Genomic DNA, 23697 nt, shown 5'->3' on the forward strand with positions numbered 1-23697 from the left:
TCAGGGCTGTACCAGAGTCTATTTGTGTATATACATGTAGGACAAACCTCTTGGGGTGGCAAGAGAATTTGCTTGCAGTGGGGATTTTATTTATCTAGCCTGCATCACACATGTAATCTTACACCAGTCATTACATTGGCAAATCCTTGGTGTGTACTAAAATCCTGGTACACAGGTGGGGCCCAGAACAAGGAACAAGGATTTTGGCACTTTTTCACAGACAGACTTAACCAGATTAATTTCTGAATGTGACGCAGGCTAGAATGAATAAAACTTGCAGAAGACAACAGCCATTAAATGACTATTTTACAAAAATTAATATTACACAGTGAAGCACTGTCATTTTCAACTGTAATCAACCTTTAATGCTGTAACAAAACAAAAAATAATAATAAAATAAACAATAATTTACACGTACAAACAAGCAATGCAGGAGTCTGCACTTCTAAAATATACAACACAAGTCAAGTTGTTGGCAATGCAAACTGTCTGGTCATTAAAAGTCCCCAAGTCCGCTATAAGCTCAAGTCGTATAACTGCCAGTATTATGGCTACAACACCTATAACCACAGCAGCAAATAGATGTGACCCTTTGGTTGACTGATGAACTCTACTGTACAGCTTAGTCGATTTGAAAGTGTGAAGCTACTTTGATGTCATCATCTTCACAAATTCTGCAAGGAAAAAATGAGAATGCAGGGTTGTTAGCAATGCCAGATTGACCTCTACAAAATTATTCCTGTCAACATTTTCAAAGTACTCTACAAAATCAACATCAACTTGACAAAAATTTCCCTGTCCAATATCTTCCTACAATAGTTACTTGCTGAGCATGAATCTGCCCATGTGTAAATAGCCCCTCTTCTAAGAGGCCAACAGCAGAATTGGCTCCTGGCTTGAAGTGGTTACATGGAAAAAATCTTAATGGATGGCAATCAATGCAGTGGGGCAAGAAAAACAAAGAGATTACATTTACAAAGCTGATACCTTCTTCTTCCAAGGTCCTACAGCATTGTTTGCCATACAGCTAAGTGACTTCTGGGTAACTAACCACCTACCCCTCCCCTGTGTCACAATTTTACCCTTAGTGAAAAGTGAGCATCAATGTTGACTTTGGGAAGGGGTAGGTGATCAGTTACCCAGTTACCTCAATCTAGTTTTTGCACCATGTGACCGTTTCATGCAAAGTACAACAATAACAGCTGAACAGCAACAAAAAAACAACAACAACAACATAACAATTCATTGACAGTCACAGTTGTTCTCCAATTATGGAAATAGTCTTACCCTCATAATTGACTTGTCCATCACCATCAACATCAGCTTCTCTGATCATCTCATCTACTTCTTCATCTGTAAGTTTCTCACCCAGGTTAGTCATAACATGTCGCAACTCAGCAGCGCTGATGAAGCCATTACCGTCCTTGTCAAACACACGGAAAGCTTCCTTGATTTCCTCTTCAGAATCTGTGTCTTTCATTTTACGTGCCATCATGGTCAGAAACTCTGGAAAGTCAATTGTGCCATTGCCTAATACAAGAAGAAGTCAGTTCCAACATGTAACTTGTGTAAACAATGTATTTTAGGGTTGCAAAAACCTGGCTGAGAAACAGGTAGGGACATCTATTACTTCAGAATATTATCAAGTGGGTCCCAGATGGATAACACTATCCACTCCTTAAATCTTTATCCAGTGGATAATCCAATATTGGTTTCCTAAATGCTTATTCACTGGATACACCTAATTGCGATAACGTTGTCATAGAAAAAAGCAAAAAGCAAAAAGCAGAAAACCAAATTGGAATTAATTAGACATGTGATTTACATTTGCGTATTTTAATAATTTAACAATTACTTAAGAAGTCATTCACAATAACAAGAAATAATTCTGTAATTCCGCGCTGTAAGATTCCGCACATGAAACACTGATGTGTGTAACAAAAGGGTCCTGACAAACGAGGCTTGGTTTGTGGCGCGGGAGAGGAACTGGCGGAGGAACGCCTCACCCTCTCCGCGATGGAAAGTCCTGCCTACACCCCTGATTTGTTGCTTGAAAATTGTGATCTGATAGTGTTGTACACTACAAACCATATACAGACTGGCTTTTCTATTTAGCATTAAACGAAGAGACGCATCGCGTTCCTGGAATTTACCCCAGGCTATATTTATTGAAAAAAAATGGAGCCATTTTTTCTTCAGTAGTTATCCGATGTACGTTTGTAATTAGAGTACCTTTGAAATCCGCTAGATGAATCAGCCTCGAATTGCATTAGAATGACACCAAGAAACTGATGCAAATGATTTGGCTTTCATATTACGTGATTAATATTCAGCTATAAGCGTGTGTGTTGTGAATGTTGCAAGCAATGATAATTTACTGCTAATTAATTCCTATTTGGCTTTTTGCTTTTTTCTATGACAACCTTATTGCAATTAGGTGTAGTGATTCACTTTTATCTGACTCCAATAATGCCTTGTGATGCTATCTACAAGATAAACCATGACCCACTAGATGATAAAACTCGTTTCCCTAATTCTTATCCCAAGGAATCCACTGGATAGCACTGTTTTATTATGAAGGAAAATGCCTGGACATGCACTCATTTTCTAATAATGCACTCACCATCAGCATCAACCTCGTTGATCATATCCTGAAGTTCTGCTTCTGTTGGATTCTGTCCAAGAGATCGCATCACCGTACCCAACTCTTTTGTGGTGATCGTACCATCCCCATCCTTGTCAAATAGAGAGAATGCCTCTTTGAATTCTGCAAAAGGAAATCACACATTCTAGTGCTTATGAGGGTTATTTACAGCCTGTAAGTGAGGGCAATTTTTTTCCAAAACATTTCCTCCTGTCCATGTCATTTTAAAACAAAACAAAGGAAGCAAAGAAAATGTACAGTATCAAAACTATGTCCAAGCTGCAACCATTTTAGTCACCACACAACCTATTTTGGCAGTGATGAAACCGAGCAATAACTTTTTTTAAGTGTTTCTTACAACTGTAAGTTGCATCTCCTGAAATTTGGCCACAATAGCTTGGCAGCCACTTTGACTGTTAATATTTGAAACTTTTTTGTAATTGAATGAGGTGACTATTTATTTTTTATTTTAAACTACTACGTGAGAAATTTCGGCAATTTGATTGGCTTAGAGCAGTGGTATTTCAGCTTAACTTGAAATACCTACATGTGAAAAATACAAACCTTTGCAGGTAGTAGTATAAACAACTAATAGCATGATTTGTTCGTGATATTTGAGATAAATAACACTCGTGATATTTTAAAATTGTCTCAAATTTTACTCACCTAACAGCTCGTGAAATTACGTACAACAGTTTCGAAATATCACTCATGGTATTTACGCCGAATATCACTACAAATCATGCTATTGCCTATACATATTTTTTCCATTCTGGCAACCATAATAGGCGACTTTGAAGAAAGGTCACCTTTTAAAGGGGTAAAAAGGAGTAAAGAAAAAATATGGGGTGGGCTATCCATAAGGTGGGCCTTGGCCTTCCCCTTTTTTTGTCCTTACCTCTCCCCTTTTGGTGCACTTTTGCTGTATTAATTGCACATGAGAATAGTTCCACCCCAGAATGCACACCAAACCATCAAGGGGAGAAGATTAGGAAAGTGCTGTAGCACATTATATGTACTCACCAGCAATCTGTTCCTCTGTCAGTTGATCAGCCTGTAAAAACAAATCATTGAGACTGTTTTGGGTATTGTGCAAATGTTAACTCCTTGTTTATGATACAATCTACAGTTAAAAACCACTGACTATTGAGGAATGACTTTTCATTAGAGTGAATTCATTTTACCCACTTTGTAAATGCTAATGACGTGCACAAAGTTGTAATAACTGGCTTGCTTGTGCACGAGCAATTCATGTTGGAATGTACTAGACTTAGCATACATGTATACCGGTAAGAATCATAGTTACACACAGCCTGAACTTCTATACTAGTCAATCTTGTTTTCTCTAGTCAAACTGGCTTTTTGTGTGCTAACGTTTGTTTATTAATAAACCAATGTTCACAACAGAGCCTGCTGTACCAGCCGCACAGTTCAAAAATGTATTCTAGCAACATGCAAAGCATGCTCAACAAAGATCTTAATCGATTCATGCAGAGTCTTTCTCCAGGACGCCAAAATTGAAGAAACAATTAATTGATTATAAGTGATCTACTGTTTGATGAGCATGTTCAAATCTGTTGTTTTACTGAAAGGCAGTAATCTTGAAATCATCCCAGAAGCACAAGGGCCAATCAAAGAGCTTACATGTACTATTAAACAAAAACCCCGTGCTCACTTTTCAAGGAGTGTCAAAATGGAGAACTTGGTCAACCTACGATGTACGGAATAAATATGAAGCTTGTCAAAGAATCTTTTAAGAACTGATTTTATGTCGCTGTCCCTATTATTACTCAGGCTTCATACAAACACTGTTGAAAATCATGGTTAGAGTACCCCTGGTCTTCCCAATGTGCTAGGGAGAACACTGTGTTATTTAAGTAAAAACAACAACTTTATTTTATCAAAATACTACGAAAATAAAACAAGACACTGACATCGTCAAACTAAACATCTCTAAACTTCAACAAGCCGTTATTCCGCGGACAATTCCATAAAAACACTCAAACAACTCGACTTAAAATTCGCTTTTTATACATTGCATAAACAAAAATCGTTCTCTGCGTCAGGTGATGTCAAAAATAGTCATCCTATTTGGTGTACTGCACTGGGAACATCGACATTGTGTCAATTGAAGGTTTTTTTTAACTTCAAAAAAGAAAGGTTTATCACAGCACACAGTGGACAGTTAGTAAAGTATCCGCATTAGCGAAGGTTGACTTTATATGAGAATGTGTTCATTATTGGGCAAGAAAAAAGTGTCTATTGTCCACATCAACGGGTGTCCGTATTAAGCAGATTGAATTGAAAGAAAATGTAAGGGCTTTCTCTGGGAACAAAGAAAACTGTCCATAATAATTGGGTGTCCTTAAAGTGGGGTTCAACTGTCCTTGTATCAGTGTCCTCTATGATGAAAATTGCTCCATTTTTGATCCACGCACACACACCTCTCCCAACCCCAGAGATGACTGGAATAACAACCAACAAGTTTTTTTGTTGGTGTCTTTTGAAAAATGAAATCTAAAGTGTTTACTTTTTGTTTTCTTTGGCTTCTTTGAACAAAAAAAAACGTCCGAAGGCGACAATGCTGGTGCCCACCTGGATGGCCACCAACATGGCGGAAGGAAACCAACACGTTTTGGTACAAAGCGTGAATTTAATCCTCGAGGCACTTATAAACATTAAAGTAATACTTTTTCTAATACATGAACTGTTTAGATAGCAAAATTCCCTGAAATCCATCACTTTTCTAACCTACAAGACAGCTCTCTCGGCCATCATGAAAATGCCTCGTCACACAATAGCTTAGAAATTCAAGCATACTCTATCACAAAACAAAGAACCCTTTTGAAGCGAAAATTTGTATCAAAATTAGTTTTCAGCTGCCCTAATACATCATCAAAGTAAAATCTCAGCGGGATGGATAGTTTTGTAGTTTGAATTTTAGTGACGTCACGTGAAAACCAACAATATGTCTAGATAATCATAACACTGCATTTAATAGGCTTATCAAAGGAGTGGGAAAGGTGCCCTACAAAAGTGAATAGAGAGACCAGTCACTAAACTGTTCTAACTACCTTACATAAATTTATCCGAATTATGCTTTTTTCAATCAAACTTTTTAATCTGAACCTTCCAGAACGTTCAAACACTAAAAACAACCATGACTCATCATCACGCGAGCTTGAAGTTACAAGTGAAAGAAATATTTCACAATTAACATGAAGGCTAGACTGCGCCCTGCAGATTCGCAAAGGCGGAAAATCTACAATGCTTCACAATGGCTATGTTTTGTTTCCTTTATCATGATTTGGTACTCTTCATTCTTCCTACACGTGACCTTGGAAAGACCTCGTGCGGTGCCGTGATTAGAGATTCTACATTTCGGACCGGAGTTGTATGGACATATTAAAGCAAAATATGTACGTAGCAGCAAGGAAAAATCCCAAAATTCTACTGGGTGAAGCGATCCGTCTCTCCCTTAGTTTCATAAAACCATAGCGCTTATATCCAAGTTGCTTAAATTTAAGTTTTATTGAAATAAACATAGAGAAACTGTCCCAGAACAATATAAAGACTTGAGCCTAAAGTGCACACCCAGCTGGGAGATTCGAAGCCCCGAAACTTTTTGATCAGATCAAGGCCACGCCGGCTTCCTAGCATAAATTACAGGCATTTGCTAAATCTGATATCAGACTGAAAAAAAGAACTTTACGTACCATTTTTCGCAGGCAATTCTGGACAGATAAAAATTCCCCTCGCTCACAATTCAGGTGCAAAGGAAATGTTCAATGCCGATATTTTTTGGGCACGTAGCGCCAAATTAAAACGGTATTTGATTGGCTCGTTCAAATGACTTTTTCATTCCAAATTTGGAATGCGATAGATCATGGTGCGTCGCCTGCGGCCTTGACCTGTTCACGGCCCCAGATTTATCGAGTATTTATGATCTTTCATGTCCAAAAACACAAAACATTACATATAGAGAAAAAATGCACTCAAGAATTGTGGTACGTAAATCGTTTGAACGAAAATTAATCAAAATTAGGTCGCAGCAATCGACAAGCAACAATCTGCCGCATGTGACGTCACAGTGCGTCAACTCACAGCAAGCGTCACCAATGTGCTACGTCAGACTGCGTCGAATTTATAATGAGTTCGAATATTGGAAATGCATGCTGGACTGGACTTGCTAGCTATATACGAAAATATAGTCTCCTTCGCAGCCGTTATTAGGGTCACTAACGAAAATGTAGCTCTGGTACGCCCCATCTTGAACTTTCCTTTGCATTACTTGCATTTGTCTATGAAATCGTCTGTCCAAATTTCATGTTGAAACAACTTTATTTAGCGTTGAACACGGTTTTTGCAGAGTGAAAGCATGAAGGAAGTCGCGCGTCAGTTTTTTGCATTGCAACGTGGGCTCGACTTCAAAAAACGTGTTCAAAAACTTGAAAAAACTACCACCTTTCTTCATAAGACGAGTTACCGTTCTTGTTAGACACAAATTAAGTAACATTTTCTGCATCTCGTTTCATACTCTGACCATTCCAATAAAAATGCTCTCGATAGTTTCGATATACAAAATCCGCCATCCTTAGTCCACATCCAACTTTCTGGAAAGTCAACAAATCAAACGACGCATCCTTTCGCAGTCGCCGCAGTCGACGCAGTCGACGCACCAGACGCATTTGCCGCATTGATGCACATCGGTGAACACTGACGCAGTGTGACGTAACATGCAGCAGTTGAATTTTTAACCCGGAAGAACAAGTGTCTGTGTAGATTTATTTGGTTGTAATGTCTTGAAGCATATGTTTACCGAAGCTTAAGTAAACTGGTTATTGCTTGCTTTTATTTAACACAAATATTGGTCGAAGTGTATAATTTTCAGGAGAATATTCAGGAAAATTTCTTGCCAATAATTACGGCGTCCCGCGACGCACTTTCGTCCTTGGCATTCCAAATTTGGAATGACCTTTTTCTAAATCAGCCAATCAAACGGGGTTTAATTTCGGGAGAAATTTCAAGATATTTCAAACATAATAATCAATTTATAAAGTTTTTCGAAAGTCAGAATAGGACATCAGTCGAAAAATGGTAAGATTTTGTTTGATACTTACTTAACTAGCGAACAAAAATTCTGTAAAACTGTGGTAAAGTTGATAGGCCGTTGATAGGTACACTGGTCAGCGCCATTTTGCCTCACACAACTCAACTCCACGCGCGCACGAAAATACAGTTGACATTTAAAAAAAAATCTTCACCGTTTTCCTCGCTTGTCTGTGGGTTGAGTTTTATGATCGTAATATTAACCGTAACTAACCTAAGCATTTTTTTACACTGATGATATCAGCCTTTGGTATGTTGTCGTGATGAGAGTTTGCAAATTTCACTCGCATTCTACGAAGCTGAGCACGTTAAAGTATTTGTTTCCATGGTCACGAGGGAATACACCTTCTCCATTGAAACAAAACCCTGGCACTGAAGCAGTGTTCTTTGTGAGACGTTGAACGTATTCGATATTTTGTCTGCTACTGGATCGTACCAGACATACCCTCACAAACAAGTGGCAAAAAAAGATCTTTGTAATCTTAGTTTTTCTGCATATATAGTGCCTAAAGGTTCTATGATCTGCAACAGGAAACTTTTCCAACCATAAACTTTACCAGCTTCGTATATCAGTTAATTCTGGGCATTTGATACTAGTAAAACTCTGTTCAGGCGAAAAATTAACAATAAACAAAGCCCGTTAGGTGGGGCAATTACTGATTTTTCCGTGTCATTGCTCACATCCACATATTTTAGATACATCTGGGCGCAATTATTTCTTGGCAATTATGAAGGTTGCCCATCAAAGCATTTCTTCTGTGGTTGAATTTCCATAAACATCATTTTACAGCCTTTATTAAAAGTCTGGAGGGAAAATGAGTGAGAAAAAAACAATCCTAAGGCCTGAAACTGAACTTGTTTTTTAAAGTTTTGAAACGCCCTTACAAAGTGATTTTTAAGTTCATCCTGATTCCCACTGCCATGAGAGAAATAATGGCGAAGGTTTGGTTTACAGTCGCACCTCCATTAACGACAACATTAACCTCTCTACAATGGCAACCTTATATAGCTTTCACAGCTTAAGCTTGTTTAAATATACTTTGATTGACATCTACATCGTACAGGACTTAAAGTAGGGGTGGCGAATGGTAGCTCGAAAAACGTGGGTCTTGGAAAATTTTGGGCAGGATCTCAAAATTTCGGAAGCATTTTTGACAAGTCTCGAAATCTCGTTTTTGCATGGTTTGTTTTTACTTTTTTTGAGTCTCAAAAGTTTTTACCAAAGAGTCTCGGGCTCGGATTTCTAACTAGGGTCTCGGCGAGTCTTGGATTTTACCATTCGCCACCCCTTAAAGTTAATGGCCTTCAAGTCATGAATAGTTGCGTACCTCCAACTCAGTTTATTGTAAGCTACTTTCCCCCTAAGTCACTGAATTTGAGATGCTAAGGCTTTTATTTTTTAACGCTTACAGGCCGACCAATTAACAGAGGAGCAAATTGCTGGTAGGTGTTATCAGACCTGCATTAATAATTAATGAATCAATTCTTGGTTTTTATAAGACATCACCAAAATTGAAACTATAATTAATTATCAAGCCTCCTGAGTTTCACAAATGTTTGTTCACAAAACGTGGTAGTGTCTGAGGTCAGATCAATGTGCTGAAACAAAAAAAATATATCCTCTTGTAGAATTCAAAGAAGCATTCTCACTTTTTGACAAAGATGGAGATGGTACAATCACCACAAAAGAGTTAGGTACAGTGATGAGATCTCTTGGACAGAATCCAACCGAAGCAGAACTTCAGGATATGATCAACGAGGTTGACGCTGATGGTGAGTTATTTATGAATGATGAATATATTGAATAACTACCTTAAGGACCTGATACCCAGGACCACATACCTTGATGTGACAATAGACATAAAACCAAAAGAAAGCCCCAGCTGTTTAAATTCCTCACCTACTGAATTATTGTATTATTTTATCTGGCAACTTGAAATCTTAATGCCAGCCTTGGTGTACATGTACAGTAAACTTTCCATTATAAGCCCCCACCTCCCTCATTAAAGGCCCATCCACCTGTAAACAGAAAAAATACAACCAGTTATACCCCCTCCCCCGAAATATAAGCCCCCCTCTATCTTGTATTAAATTGATTAGACTTTTTGTAAGGTTTTAAAAAGCAATCAAATTCAAAAAGTATTTGGATCAGCACTGCTATGTAGCTTGTTTTGAAACACTTTTCAGTCTGGTTGTAAGCCCTCCTAAAACCCCATACAAAGGTTATATTTATAAGCCCTAGGGCTTGTAATCCAGGGTTCTCAATAAGAGTCAGCCGCTGGTGAAATTCCCGGGCTATTTAACGTGAACTCACTGTGTACATATACTTTTCTTTGGAAATTACCAACAAAAAAGCCAAAATTTCATGATGCCTGTGTTCTGTTCAAACACTCTATTTTTGCTCCAGAATGCTGGAAATAAAATGCACACAGATTCAACCCTCTAAATTGCGACCATTTTGGTCGCCATGGCTCCTAAAATTTTGGAGCTGGCATCTTGATTTGTAAAAAAGTCTCCCTAAACTAAAAGAGTTTGTTGCCAAATGGCGACCGAGCAAAAAATTTAACTTGGAAGGTTGAGATTTCAAATGTTTTCCCTAGACCCCCTAGTAACTTGTGCTTTTGACGCTTGCAAGTCGCATCTGTGGCACATATTTTTTGTCCTTCTCCACCTACTCCAAAGCTTTTTTTTGCCTGTACCTACCTTATTGAAAACCCTGTACAACTGTAATCAGAAAAAACTGACGTTTCGATAGCCTCTGCAGTAAGGAGAAGTTTTTCTGTCTGGTTTTAAAAGAAGTGAAACCTAGCTGTGCATACCACCTGATGAACATTGCATAGTTCTAATCAAATCACAGTGTAACATTAGAATACTAGCACCAGAGAAGGGGTCTGAAGTGACCATGTTAAAATAGACAGTCTCATCTCTTGTATGGGACGCGACTCACAGTATATCTTCAATTTAGTCTTGCTTTGGCTTTGTTATTAGGAAATGGAACAATAGATTTTCCCGAGTTTCTCACCATGATGGCGCGAAAAATGAAAGACACCGACAGTGAGGAGGAAATAAAAGAAGCCTTTCGAGTTTTTGACAAGGATGGCAATGGCTTCATCAGTGCTGCTGAGTTACGACATGTTATGACTAACCTGGGAGAGAAACTTACAGACGAAGAAGTTGATGAGATGATCAGAGAAGCTGACATTGACGGTGATGGACAAGTCAATTATGAAGGTGAGGGCATGTACTATAAAGTAATAACTCCATCCCTTCCCCTTTGTGGTTTAGTTTTCTCAAGCCTTGTTGCCACAGTTTCTCACCGCAACACAATAACATTCCACTGGTGTTCCTGGTTTTGTTTCATAGTAAGACATTGGCCCGTATGCCCCATCCATCCTTCCTTTTCCATTCGCAGCAAAATCAAAAACCCCAGCTTTTTTTAAGGGAGTAGGCAATACACCTCTTTTAGCTTGGGTATTTTAAGGGGAATTGTAAACTAGTTTAAGGACTTTTCATCAAGTTTCTTGTTGCTGTTTTTGTCTTGTTTTGTTGTTGTTATTTCTTTTTTGTCTACATTACTATTCCCCCCTCCTTTCTTAATCTCTGCATGCCCAAACATTTGTGAAAACATTTACAGGTAGCAGACATACATGTAACCAGGTGAAAACGGTGGTGCTGGTTTTTGTTTTATGCATCTCACCTCACTACCATTTGTCACCCCTGCATGGTTCGCAAGAAACGTCACTGCCCTTTTGAGAAAATAGCCGACTCCCACAGGCTATTGTAGATGGCTACACAAAACAAACCATTTGTAATATGCTTTCTTTTATTTTCTCCAGAATTTGTCAAGATGATGACCAGCAAATAATTTCATATGGCAGCCAACCACTTGGTGTATAAATATATTTGATATTACAGCAAGATCACCTGATGAAGGAGTATGTGCATCATTACTTACCAAAATCTCAGTACATTTTCACTGTTGGGTTTCAATGCTATCGTGACTGGCACTCGCAAAAGATCTATACAATGTTCTGTCAGGATAAAAACTTGGAACATAATATTTGTGCACCACTCACAATGATATGTTGTGTAAATTTAGTCTTTATCGAGAGCACTGTTAACTTGTTTAAACAATTCAATGTAATTTATTTCATCATTAAAGTAAAAAAAAACCAGAACCTAGTTGGTGTTGTTTAGTTCATACCTTAGTCCCAGAGGTTTTTCTTGATATTTTTCTTTGCAAGAGAGAGAAAGAGAGAGAGTAGCAAAGAAAATTTTCAAGAAAAACCTCTGGGACCAGGGTATTTAGTTCCCAGCTATTACCAAATTTATTTAGTATTCACTGGAAAGAGTAGTCTGAAGTGCCAGCTATTTGTCCCCTAGAAAAGGGGGTTGGGCCAAGGAGAGGTCTACTGAAAGAGCACCTCCCCTAAATGAGTGTATGTCACACAAAGAGCAAACATTGTTACATACCAAAAGTAAAGCAAGTGATCCAATTGGTCAATAGTCTTGCTCAGTTACCCATTACATTTTACCCATGGGTGACTACTAGGTATTGCTTGCTCAAATCAGTGTGAGCTTTTTGTGATATTTTGATTTTGTTCATAGTTTACAGAGCATTTTATCGAGAAAGTTAACAAGTCATTTAAACACATAAAAAATGAAAAAGGATTTTACATTGAGACCAAAAACTACTTATTCAGCAAATATTTTTTTCGAACATTTTTCGTAATAGACTGCTATGCAGAAGATGATTTGTACACCCCATAGCGTGCACAGATAACAACACCTGAGACATTCCCTCACAATCTATCTGTAAGCAAGCGGCTCAGCATGTACTAGTTATGGTTGCACGCTGAGGGTTGCTGCAATGCACAAAAGAAGCACATTGCCTTGTGCGACTCAAGCTTCTTGCACTTGGAAGAATTGCTGAGCAACCTCTCACGTGCAACCATAACTCGATCATTCACCTTAAGCCAAAGAGGTAAAGTGGGAAACGAGAAAGCAGAAAGCACATTGCACAAATAGAAAGTGCGAGGGAAGGTCAATACAAGGGGGCGGGAACCGGGGTTAACGAGTACGTGTAATGAGAAGCTTACACTTCCCCTCTTACCCCGTTTGTACACAGGTTACTCAAGCTCAGAGATTACGTTACAGTATTACAGTAGGAATCCTGTAAAATTGCAATGTTTGTTACGATTCCTAATTTTTTAGGAATTACCAAATGCTTACTCTGCAGTTAATGCTAGAAGCTCAATCGAAGTTTCGTAAAATCTGCTCAAATTCTCACTCCACACAAACAACTTAATTTTAACGGTTTTGTACTGTGGTATCATGATATCACTGAGCCTGGGGTACCTTGGGTTTGTAGTGTAATGGTCATACAACTAGTCTGCGTAGCAGGCACCGGTTATCTGTTTATTTATTTACTAATTTTTTTATTAATTTTTTTATTAGTCCACTTTACCCCTTTTGCTTGTCATGCGCGTAGTCTAAATTTTTCCCGCTGCCTTAAACCTGCACCTGCTATGCATAATACGCAAAAAACGAGCCTTCTCTAGTTGAGATCCACTTTTGAAGTAAGTCAAGCAATCAAACGACGCATCCCTTTGCTGTCTCTTCAGTAAACGCACCAGACGCATTTGCCGCATTGATGCGCAGCAGTGAACTGACGCAGTGTGACGTAATATGCGGCAGTTGAATTAACCCTGCCCAAGATTTTACTCGGGAAGAAGGAGTATGTAAGTAGACTTATTTGCTGGTGACACCTTGCGATGATTTGTTTGTAAACGATTAAGTAATCTGGTTATTAATTGAATTTATTCAGGTGTATCATCGTCCGGAATAATTTCAGCGAGATGCCGTACGCATCAACATAGAGCAAAAGCACAGCAGTCCTTCGACGCACTTTCCTCCTTGACATTCCAAATTTGGAATGACTTAATTTCAAAATCCACCAATTATAGACGTTGTTATTTTGAGAGAAATTGGAAGTTTCAAATATATAACCAAGAGTTTCTCAACTTTTTTAAAAAGTTAGAATACGACATCAGACGAAACATGGTAAGATTTTGTTTGGTACTTTCCTCACAGCCCCGTACACTAAGTACTATGCCGGTGATTACATGTCTCGGTTCTACGATTTTAGTATATTTGTGTGAATTGTACGAGATTGCTGCTTGCAAAAACAGAACATGTATGTTGTTGTGGAGAAACGTAACCTTGCCTTTCGTTTGTTGTTTGATACTGATTTTAGTAGTTCTCGGAAATTCTGAGAATCGCGGTCGTAAGTGATACCTTTGCTGATCTTTGCTCAACGTAATGGCCTTCTAGTCAATAGTTTTTATAGCGTAGAGACAGTTTAAATTGCAAGCTAGTAACTGAATTTTAGCGGTTGCATTTTTTTTCTTTTTTACAACTTACAGACTGATCAATTAACAGAGGAGCAGATTGCTGGTAGGTTTTTTTTAGGGACAGCATTGAATTAATTTGAAAGACTTAGCATTGAAACTTTGAACTGAAGACTTTGTCAAGTTTTCGCTCTCTTGCGTTAGTCAGACAGTCAGTAACTGCCGGTATACTATTGAGGTCATAGTCACTGGATGTCGCCATGGCCAGCACTCCAAATTAATTTAACTTATTCAACTATATATTTTAAAAGTCTGATATTTTTCGTCTTTATTTTTGCACAATTTTACATAAATTTCCGGACACTTTTGTGGTATGGAAGGGTCAATAAGCTATGTAATTGTCAACAACTTTTTAAAGAGATTTCGCTTAGCTAGTCATGGTAATAATACCCTGTGGAAAACTTAGCTTGTTTCAGGGAATACTTTGGTACAATCAATCTGACTGTATAAAAAGAGGTTGTCCACTAATTGACTTCCTGAAATCAAAATATTGTCTTAAATACTTTGAATTAATTTCCTCTTTTAGAATTCAAGGAAGCTTTTTCTTTATTTGACAAGGATGGAGATGGTACGATCACCCCTAAAGAGCTGGGTACAGTGATGAGATCTCTTGGACAGAACCCGACGGAAGCAGAACTTCAGGATATGATCAATGAAGTTTACACCGATGGTGAGTTAGTGTTGGTGATTTTTAGTGATATTTGGCATAAATACCACGAGTGATATTTCGAAATTGTTATACGTAATTTCACGAGCCGTTAGGTTAGTTAGTAAAAGTAGTAGCCTAATTTTTAGTGATATTTGGCACAAATACCACGAGTGATATTTCGAAATTGTTATAAATAATTTCACCGGCCGTTAGGCGAGGAAATGTGAGACAATTTTGAGATCACGAGTGGTATTTATGCCAAATATCACGTACAAATCATGCTATTAGAGACCTTAAGATTGAGGTTTTTCGGCATTTCCTGCGAACCGCTAACGTCTAGAAGTCACGTGACCAGGGCATTGCTGTCAGGTTTGCGGTGTGAGGTTCACGTTTGTACGGCTAGACCACGCTCCAGAGGTAAGTGATTTACCGCAAGGCTTTTTGCACCCCAAAACATCACAATCCCACGTTTGAGAAGAAATACGACTTTTTAGAACTCTTTTGCTAATTGATTATCCAATTCTTTAAAAAAACGAAATTTTGAAGACAAATTTTCAGCTAAAATAGAAGCAAGTGGATACAGCAAACATGGCAGCCGCGAGCTACTAGCCGCGAATCTTAAGTCCCAAATATGGGCAGACGGGTGACGTGAAACCGTTAACCGCAAACCACAGTTTGTCGTTTGCCGTAAAATGACCAAACCTCGATCTTAAGGTCTCTATTATTTGTTTATACTACTACCCGCTAAAGGTTTGTAATTTTAACATGTAGGTATTTCAAATTAAGCTGATATACCATGCTCTAAGCCAATCAAATCGCAGAAATTTCTCATGTACTAGTATAAATGAATTAACAGTATGGTCAATCTCTCAGTCTCTGCGAAAACGGACCGGGACCAGCACTAAGCCTCCGTCTTAGAGAGAGATGTCCGTCTTATAGAAATCAAATAAAGGGACGAGTAATGAAAGGCAGGTACCAACTATAGGTGTCCGTTTTACAGAGGTGTCCGTCTTATAAAGGTGTGGTCACTGCACCGTCATATCTCTCTAAGATGAACTCTTTTATAAGACCCACACCTCTGTAAAGGGGACACCTTAATTTGGTCCGTGCCTTTGCTCCATTGCTCCTCCCTTTATTTGACTCTCTATAAGACGGACATCTCTTTCTATGTGTCCGTGCGTCTTAGAAAGGGTCAACTAAAAGGAGAAAGGAAGGCAGGGAACAACTCTAGCTGTCCGTTTTAGCAAGGTGTCCATTAAGAGTGTGGTGAATGTAAACAGTCCAACCTCCACTAACGGCAGCCTCTCCACAACGGCCACTTTTTTGCCCCGGCGGACATTCCGCATACATTGACTCATGTTTAAATCTCTCTACAACGGCAAAGGCCACTAAAGCGGGTCCACAAAATAACCTCTCGAAAATGGCAATTTTTTCAGCTGACTGATGAAAAAGTCAAGAATGGTTGCGAAATTTGTTCCGTATGGCGCGTTGATGATTAATCGCGGCTATCGCATTTTGATTGTGTTCCATTTTTACTGCTGCAGTAAGCATTAATTGTCCATCGGATCCACGATAGTATGGGATACAGTAAGCATGAACTGATCACAACATGTTACGTTGTATTTCCTCAAAAAAATTCTCATATTTATTAACCTCTACCTCCCCATAACGGACACCCTCTCCACAATGGCCATTTTCTGTTCCCAAGGTTTGGAGAGATTCGACTGTATTAAGATTACGGAGATCGACCTCAGTCTCTCTCTAGCTCTCCGTTAGTAAGTTGGTGACGATGTCTGATTCTCTCCTGCAAACCCTGCCGAGGCAGCATTACGCATTAAAATGGGAGTGGCATCTCCTGTGCAGAACACAAAACAATGCCCTCAATACAGCTTTGTGCTAAATTTAATTTTATATTTGCGTAATCAGGAAATGGGAAAATTGACTTCCCTGAGTTCCTTACTATGATGGCACGAAAAATGAAAGACTATGACGGCGAGATGGAAATACAAGAGATCTTTCGAGTTTTTGATAAGGATGGCAATGGCTTCATCAGTGCTGCTGAGTTGCGACTAGTCATGAGTAACCTAGGAGAGAAACTTACGGATGAAGAAGTAGATGAGATGATTAGAAAAGTTGACATTAATGGTGATGGACAAGTCAATTATGAAGGTGAGAGCATCCACGGTAAAATAGTTTCTGCCACGCCCCTAACACCCCAAGTTCACTCAACAATAAATGGCTCGGTAGCTCATGATCATCAGCATGTTATCATCAGCGGTCAGGCAATTGGAGGGTCTGAATTTAAACCTTTGGCCAGACAATACTACTATCCACAACTGGTAATATCTCATCAATCGACAAATAACTAGTACTGTCTAAATAATCTTTGGTTTTCTTCTTAAACGATATGATAAAGACAAAGGAAAAGAAGTTTGAAAGTTCTTCTTTCTCTCTACTAACGTCATGATGGCTATGTGATTGAGATCTACTCTCACTTAAACTCTTTTTTTCTGAAAGTAGACTACGAGCAGCTGCTTCTTTTTCTTTAACCCTTTAAGTCCCATTATCCAGATACAAATTCTTCAAAAAAAAACCCTCCTAAAAAATTCATTTTCCCTTAGTTTTGGGTGATCATTTTAATAGTTTTTATAAACTTTTCTCTTGATTATGTATTGATATTGCAAGGGAAAAAATGTTGTTGGTCACTCTTCGAACTTTTATAGCATGGAGCCCAAAAGTTTAACTTATTCACATTCTTTCGTGCACTGATTTAATCCAATCAGAAGCCAGCTGGAAACTGTCCTCGATCTCTGATTGGTTAATGTCTGTATGAAAGAATGTGAATTAAGTAAAGGAGGTCACACTTTTGGGCTCCTTGCTGTATCCTCCGTGAGAGTAGAGAGAGTGAAACAAGTTAGCGCGCCACAAACATCAGCTTCTCGCGTGAGAACAGGCATCTCGTGAGAAAGGAGTACTTCACTCGCTCCACTTTACCTGTGGGAAAAAAGTGTAAAGAAATTTTACATAAATTTCCGGACACTTTTGTGGTATGGAAGGGTCAATAAGCTATGTAATTGTCAACAACTCTTTAAAGAGATTTCGCTTAGCTAGTCATGGTAATAATACCCTGTGGAAAACTTAGCTTGTTTCAGGGAATACTTTGGTACAATCAATCTGACTGTATAAAAAGAGGTTGTCCACTAATTGACTTCCTGAAATCAAAATATTGTCTTAAATACTTTGAATTAATTTCCTCTTTTAGAATTCAAGGAAGCTTTTTCTTTATTTGACAAGGATGGAGATGGTACGATCACCCCTAAAGAGCTGGGTACAGTGATGAGATCTCTTGGACAGAACCCGACGGAAGCAGAACTTCAGGATATGATCAATGAAGTTGACACCGATGGTGAGTTAGTGTTGGTGATTTTTAGTGATATTTGGCATAAATACCACGAGTGATATTTCGAAATTGTTATACGTAATTTCACGAGCCGTTAGGTTAGTTAGTAAAAGTAGTAGCCTAATATTTTTTTTTTTTTTTTTTTTTTTGATGTTCTGTCTAATTACTTCTCACCAGAATCTCGCGCTATACCGTCTCAATGCTGCGTGTCAACTTCATTGTGATTTGCGCTTCCGACAGTACAACTTTTAATTTTTGTGCCAGGATAAAAAGTTGCATTGTAATCTGCGTAACTCATAATATGCTTTGTATTTTAAGTCCTTATGGAAAAGCTCTTTTACGCTTGTTCAATAAATCAATGTAACTTATTTCATCACCAAATGATCGGTGTCGTGTCAATAAGATTAGTCCGAAGCAATGATCGAATTATTTGATGGACTTGACGATACCTTCCGGGACATTCTAATTCAATGGATGCGCGCACCGACACATCACAGGGAGATTTGCAATCACAATGCGCTGTGAAAGAGAAAATACTTATTAATAATTCTCGGAAGTACAAACAGGGGTGGATGCCGCCTCCCCCCCAACCCCCCCCCCCCCCCCCCCGCTCCCCTCCTCTTTGAATTTTTTCTGAGTTTTACCCTGATGACATTTATCAAATTGGAGGCTCGGCGACTTAGTTTTCCCGCTCTTCTGTGCCTTGTCGATCGGAAGGATTTGTTCTTTGATGTTCCGTTGTGTAATACAAACTTTCCACGTTTTAGCTCTCAAGTTTTTCTTTTACCTTCTCGTAAAAAAATCATTTAGTCTTGACTTGGTAGTGTCATTCCCATCCCCGTCCGAGTCGCTGAATTGTACATGATGTACAACTAAAACGCACAGAAATGTTTATTCCCGTAATGCCCGCGTACCAGCTTGCTCAAGAGTAACGTGACAGATCCACCTTCTAGGGACAAGTACTTGAGGTCACACATGTAGAAGTGGTTGTATGTTGGCTCCCTCCCCTCAGAAAAAATCGGGGAGAGACTCTCTCTCCCCATTTTTTTCTGAGGGGAGAGGGGCGTCTGTACACAGGCTAGATTGATGAAGAAAAAAGAGCCCTTCTGTATTGATGCAGGTAATGTCAAAATTGAGTTGAAAAAATAATAAGAAAAATTAAAGCTTTCGTTATGATACGGATCTTTTCCATTTAAGAAGGTGTGGAAGAGAATAGAGGGTGTTTATTTGCCTGCAGGTCGACGAAATTGCGCATATAAAATTCGAGAAAGTATAAAATACATTTTGTTTCTTTAATTGCAACTCACCCCATATCGCATGTTAAGGGTATCCAAGGCAGGCCTGGATTTTGAATTCCACTCCGTGGATTACGGCCGGTTTCCAGGAACTGTGTTCAATTCTTTGCCAGTGTAACTTGGATTCTGGATTACAATCGTTAGTGGGATTCCGGATTCCATGAGCTGTATTTCGTATTCAAAGCCCAGGATTCCAGATTCCACAAGCAAAATTTTTCCGGATTCGGAAATCCGAATTCCTTTACATTGGGCGATGCAACAGCTAGGCGTGGCTACAGCGACGCAAACTGAACGACGCATTTATCATGATGCAAGGCCAAATAGGGCTTCCCTTTTAATAAGAAGCGAATAAAAAGAATGCCAAAATTTACCCACCTTAATAAATATTTAAAAAGTTTTGAACTTCACTAATGAACGGTGACTAGACTATCGGTTGCAGACATTTGGCTAGGGCAGGAGAATTTGAATCTGAAAATGGTAAGTTCAGTTTATTTAACACTAAATATTATTCTCTCTAGCCTAAGTATGCACCTCACGAATTGGGATTTATGCTAAGGTAAGATTGAAGTGGCTTGCGTCAATAATATCTTCCATTCGTCTTGTAACTTTTGATGAACTGTTACACTGACCGTGAGAATTAATACTTTTTTTAGCGAATGATTTGAAAGGCTTTGCTTTCTGCGCGGAAAATATTACGTTGCCGAGAAAGGACGTGAGACAAGGAAAAGTAAAGGCGTCCTTAACAACCTACTTAATGCCTTGCTTAGTTGGAATCCTTTAAGATCCAGAAACGGTGTGTGCATACCTAGCCGATCGCTCAAAAAAATCTACTAAGTCGTGTGAAATCTGAATTCACATGAATGAAGAATAAAACAAAACAAAAAATGCTCACTATAGGTTTGATTGCCGAAGTCTGTAATACCGATCATATTGTAAGGCTGGCCTGAATATTAGTCTGTACACCAAGCCCTAAAGTAAATTAAAAATTCCCGTTTCAATTAATTATTTATTTTTAATCATCGAATTTGTATTCATCTGTACGTCGTGAACTTAGAACTCGATGCGCTGGGCTTTGATATATATATTTTTTTCCACTTTATTTATTTTCGATGAAGCAGAAAATTATTTGCAGAGTAGTGGCACACCAAATAATACAATGGAAAATTTGGCACTTAATAAAGATTGAACACGCCTTGACTGGTGGTTATGCTGGGGTTATGAATGTTTAATGATTCTGCTCGAAGTTATTTTCTGTTTAGTTTCTCATTTCGGCCTGTTTTGGGAACTTCTGGAGAAAATGTTCTTTTTGTACGGAACAACCCTACTTTCATTAAAGGCATACGAAAGGGTTGTTTTAAGTGATATCAAAGAACGATTATGACATCGATTGCACCCTCAAATTTTGATTCATTATTACAATTACAATTTTGTATATTACAATTAATACGTAAATAATCATAATCATGTTTTCTGGGTTCAAGCTAAAAAGTAGCCAGATAAAAAAAGCATTAACTTTAGGGAAAGGTAAGCTATTCTGCCGGGAATAAGAATGAAGGAAAAAAAAATGAATAAATGAATGGATGAATAAAATAAATAAATAAATAAATAAATAAATAAATCAGACAAATGGATAAATAAGCTTGGTGTGTCTTCGCGAGTGAAATGCTACGTTTTACATATTTAGTTTTATACCTAGAAGACAGTGCTAGGTTTAATTTGCCTTCCAGACAAGTAACACCCATTATGTTTCAAATTAAGATAAGTACTCAGTTAAAGTAAGGTAGAGATGCTTAGCTTGTGGAAGTAATCTTTGTCACTAATAATTACAACTGTATCTTTTGCTTCAAGGGTGATCATAATCTTACTGATGAACAAATTGCAGGTAAGGATTTTACACACTATTAGACTCTAGCTTTTTACAGCGTACTCTTTAACTGATATTAAGTAGCAAAACCCATCCCTTAACTTGTTTTCTTGTTACTAGTCCTACGTATTTCATCGACATCTTTCTATCTGGGTCATGTGGAGGGTCGTGGAAATAAATTGACGGTTAACAGAAAACCATACTCTGATATTTAGTACAAAATGTTTCAACATGTTTGTTCAAGTTTTAAGAAAAGGTTGTCTTTTCAGAGAATTGAGAAAGTCCCAACTACACATTGTTTACTCTTTGCACGTTTTTTCTTCTCTAAAGAAATCAAGGAGGTTTTTTCGTGCTATGACAAAGACGGAGATGGTACAATCACCACAGAAGAGCTTGGAACAGTGATGCGATCTCTTGGACAGAATCCAACAGATGCAGAACTTCAGGATATGGTGAATGAGTTGGATACGAATGGTAATTAAGTGTTCAGTTCGCCTCAATGTTCTGTCGATCGCTTGGCAGGATAAAAGTTGTCTGTAGGAACAAGCAAATTCTGAAAAAACATAATGATAATGATCTGTTTTTGGCATTGTTCACGCTTCTTTAAATTACATTCAATTATCCAGTTTGCCTTTGGTTTCAAGTTGTCCCATTTAACTGGAAATGTGTCATTACTTTTATGGGTTCTTTAAACAAAGCCAAGCAAAGTTCAGCATTGTGATTTCGATTCGATCCATCGATGGATGCCTGTCAGCCCTTTGTTTCTAAACTTATAATATCCAAAGGTGTCAGAAGCCTTAAAAGCTTCTGTAAGTACTGCAAATCATGCAAGTTCGCTTTGGTATGCAAATGTGGCATTTACCATCTTTGCCCCATACCACTCCTCTATTTTTTCGTCGAGTGTTCCGCCTCTGTAAACACCATTCGGCGTACCTTCAAAGAAAAAGGACATCTTTTAATTTGGTCACATAAGTAAAAAAAAAAAAAACGCCCTGTACGTTCGAGTCTCTACTGAATTACACAGTTAAACATTACCAGGTGTAGATAATTTTTGCTATATTCCAGCAATTTAAGTTACTAACTAACTAATGATTAGTTAGCGCTGAAGGTTTATTCACATAAAATACCTCCCATAACTTACCGGACGTAGGGGGCATACAGTCAAGGTGTTACTGTGTATTCCTTTATTATTTTTTTAATAGGTAATGGAAAAATCGAGTTTGATGAGTTTCTACCTATGATGTGTCGGAAAATGAAGGAAGTATACTTAGCTGAGGTATTAAGGGAGACGTTCAAAATTTTCGATAAGGACGGCAATGGTTATATTAATGCTTCTGAGCTGAAAGAACTCATGGAAAAACTGGGAGAAAAACTATCAGATGAACAAATAGAGAAGATGATCGCCGAAGCAGATTTGGACGAAGACGGTAAAGTCAGTTACAAAGGTATGTATGTCCCATTAGAAGTGTATGAATTGTTATGTTAAGTAGATTTTTCTCCCAAAGTGGGACCCACTAAAACTCGAAGGGACAAAACACTTCCTAGAATCCAAAACACGTGCCAGGATCCAAAAACAGTTCCCCAGAATCCAAAACACGTGCCAGAATCCAAAAACACTTCCCAGAATCCAAAACACGTGCCAGAATCCAAAAGTGTTTTGGATCCTGGAACGTGTTTTAGATTCTGGGAAGTGTTTTGTCCCTATGAGCCAGGGTATCTCTGATCGATACTACCACTTGTTTTAGAGTCGCTATAACATTGGTGTGTACGAAATCACCCGATCATTGCTTGGACTTTTTTCTGACTTCATATTAAGTAACCATAGCAACATTAATGCCATTAATGCGTGCATAAGTGCATAACTGACCTAAGCAATGAGAACTTTGACGATCCGGACGCCAATTAGTTACAATAGCTCAATTGAAAAAATTGGCCTTATGTGAAAGAACTTGGACAAAGGAGATAGCCTAGCTATTCCTCTCGCCCAGGTTTAATATGTTCAGTGACTTCCAATCAATGATTTTAATGTTTCAGTCTTTAGTTTGTTCTCTGCACTGATATATAATTTTTTCATTTGCTTTGTAACAGAGTTCGAGAACATGATGATGCCATCAAAATGAGGAAATTCTCGTTTTCCGCCTATTCTTTGATCCTCGTTGCTGAAGAAATGAAGAAATGAAGAAAGTTTTGTTTTGTGATAGTTTGGTATACATGTGTTGGTTTTCGGCATTTTAAAATAACAAGACAGATTTCTTAACTTTGCTTTCTTAGCTAGTGTGTTTGGATTGGTTTAATTAGTTTTTTGGGGGTGCATTGTACATCTTAA

At 38.3% G+C, this 23697-nt stretch overlaps 2 protein-coding genes across 2 annotated transcripts; one reads left to right on the forward strand and one right to left on the reverse strand.

The window, feature by feature from the left end:
* Nucleotides 1-342: 342 nt before the first annotated feature.
* LOC140945003 (calmodulin) lies at nt 343-6489 on the reverse strand. Its single transcript, XM_073394115.1, has 5 exons — nt 6361-6489; nt 3668-3698; nt 2624-2767; nt 1288-1530; nt 343-674 (listed from the first exon to the last, which is right to left on the reverse strand). Exons 1-5 carry the CDS (start codon nt 6361-6363, stop codon nt 646-648), a joined length of 450 nt encoding a protein of 149 aa, XP_073250216.1. The 5' UTR covers nt 6364-6489; the 3' UTR covers nt 343-645.
* A 965-nt stretch (nt 6490-7454) lies between these two features.
* On the forward strand, nt 7455-23697 carry LOC140946885 (uncharacterized). The gene is made up of 13 exons (XM_073396020.1): nt 7455-7741; nt 9166-9196; nt 9383-9526; nt 10742-11055; nt 14179-14209; nt 14690-14833; nt 16739-17089; nt 18075-18218; nt 20161-20234; nt 21356-21389; nt 21702-21845; nt 22574-22816; nt 23460-23697. Exons 1-13 carry the CDS (start codon nt 7739-7741, stop codon nt 23489-23491), a joined length of 1689 nt encoding a protein of 562 aa, XP_073252121.1. The 5' UTR covers nt 7455-7738; the 3' UTR covers nt 23492-23697.

Source organism: Porites lutea, chromosome 1 (genome assembly GCF_958299795.1).
Source record: "Porites lutea chromosome 1, jaPorLute2.1, whole genome shotgun sequence".
Classification (NCBI taxonomy): Eukaryota; Metazoa; Cnidaria; class Anthozoa; order Scleractinia; family Poritidae; genus Porites; species Porites lutea.

Coding starts and splice junctions, on each gene's coding strand:
- LOC140945003 (XM_073394115.1), bottom strand. Junction 2,768..3,667: donor GACAGAGGAACAGATTGCTG/GTGAGTACATAT, acceptor TTCCTTTTGCAG/AATTCAAAGAGGCATTCTCT. Junction 1,531..2,623: donor CAACGAGGTTGATGCTGATG/GTGAGTGCATTA, acceptor TTCTTGTATTAG/GCAATGGCACAATTGACTTT.
- LOC140946885 (XM_073396020.1), top strand. Junction 14,834..16,738: donor CAATGAAGTTTACACCGATG/GTGAGTTAGTGT, acceptor TTGCGTAATCAG/GAAATGGGAAAATTGACTTC. Junction 22,817..23,459: donor CGGTAAAGTCAGTTACAAAG/GTATGTATGTCC, acceptor GCTTTGTAACAG/AGTTCGAGAACATGATGATG.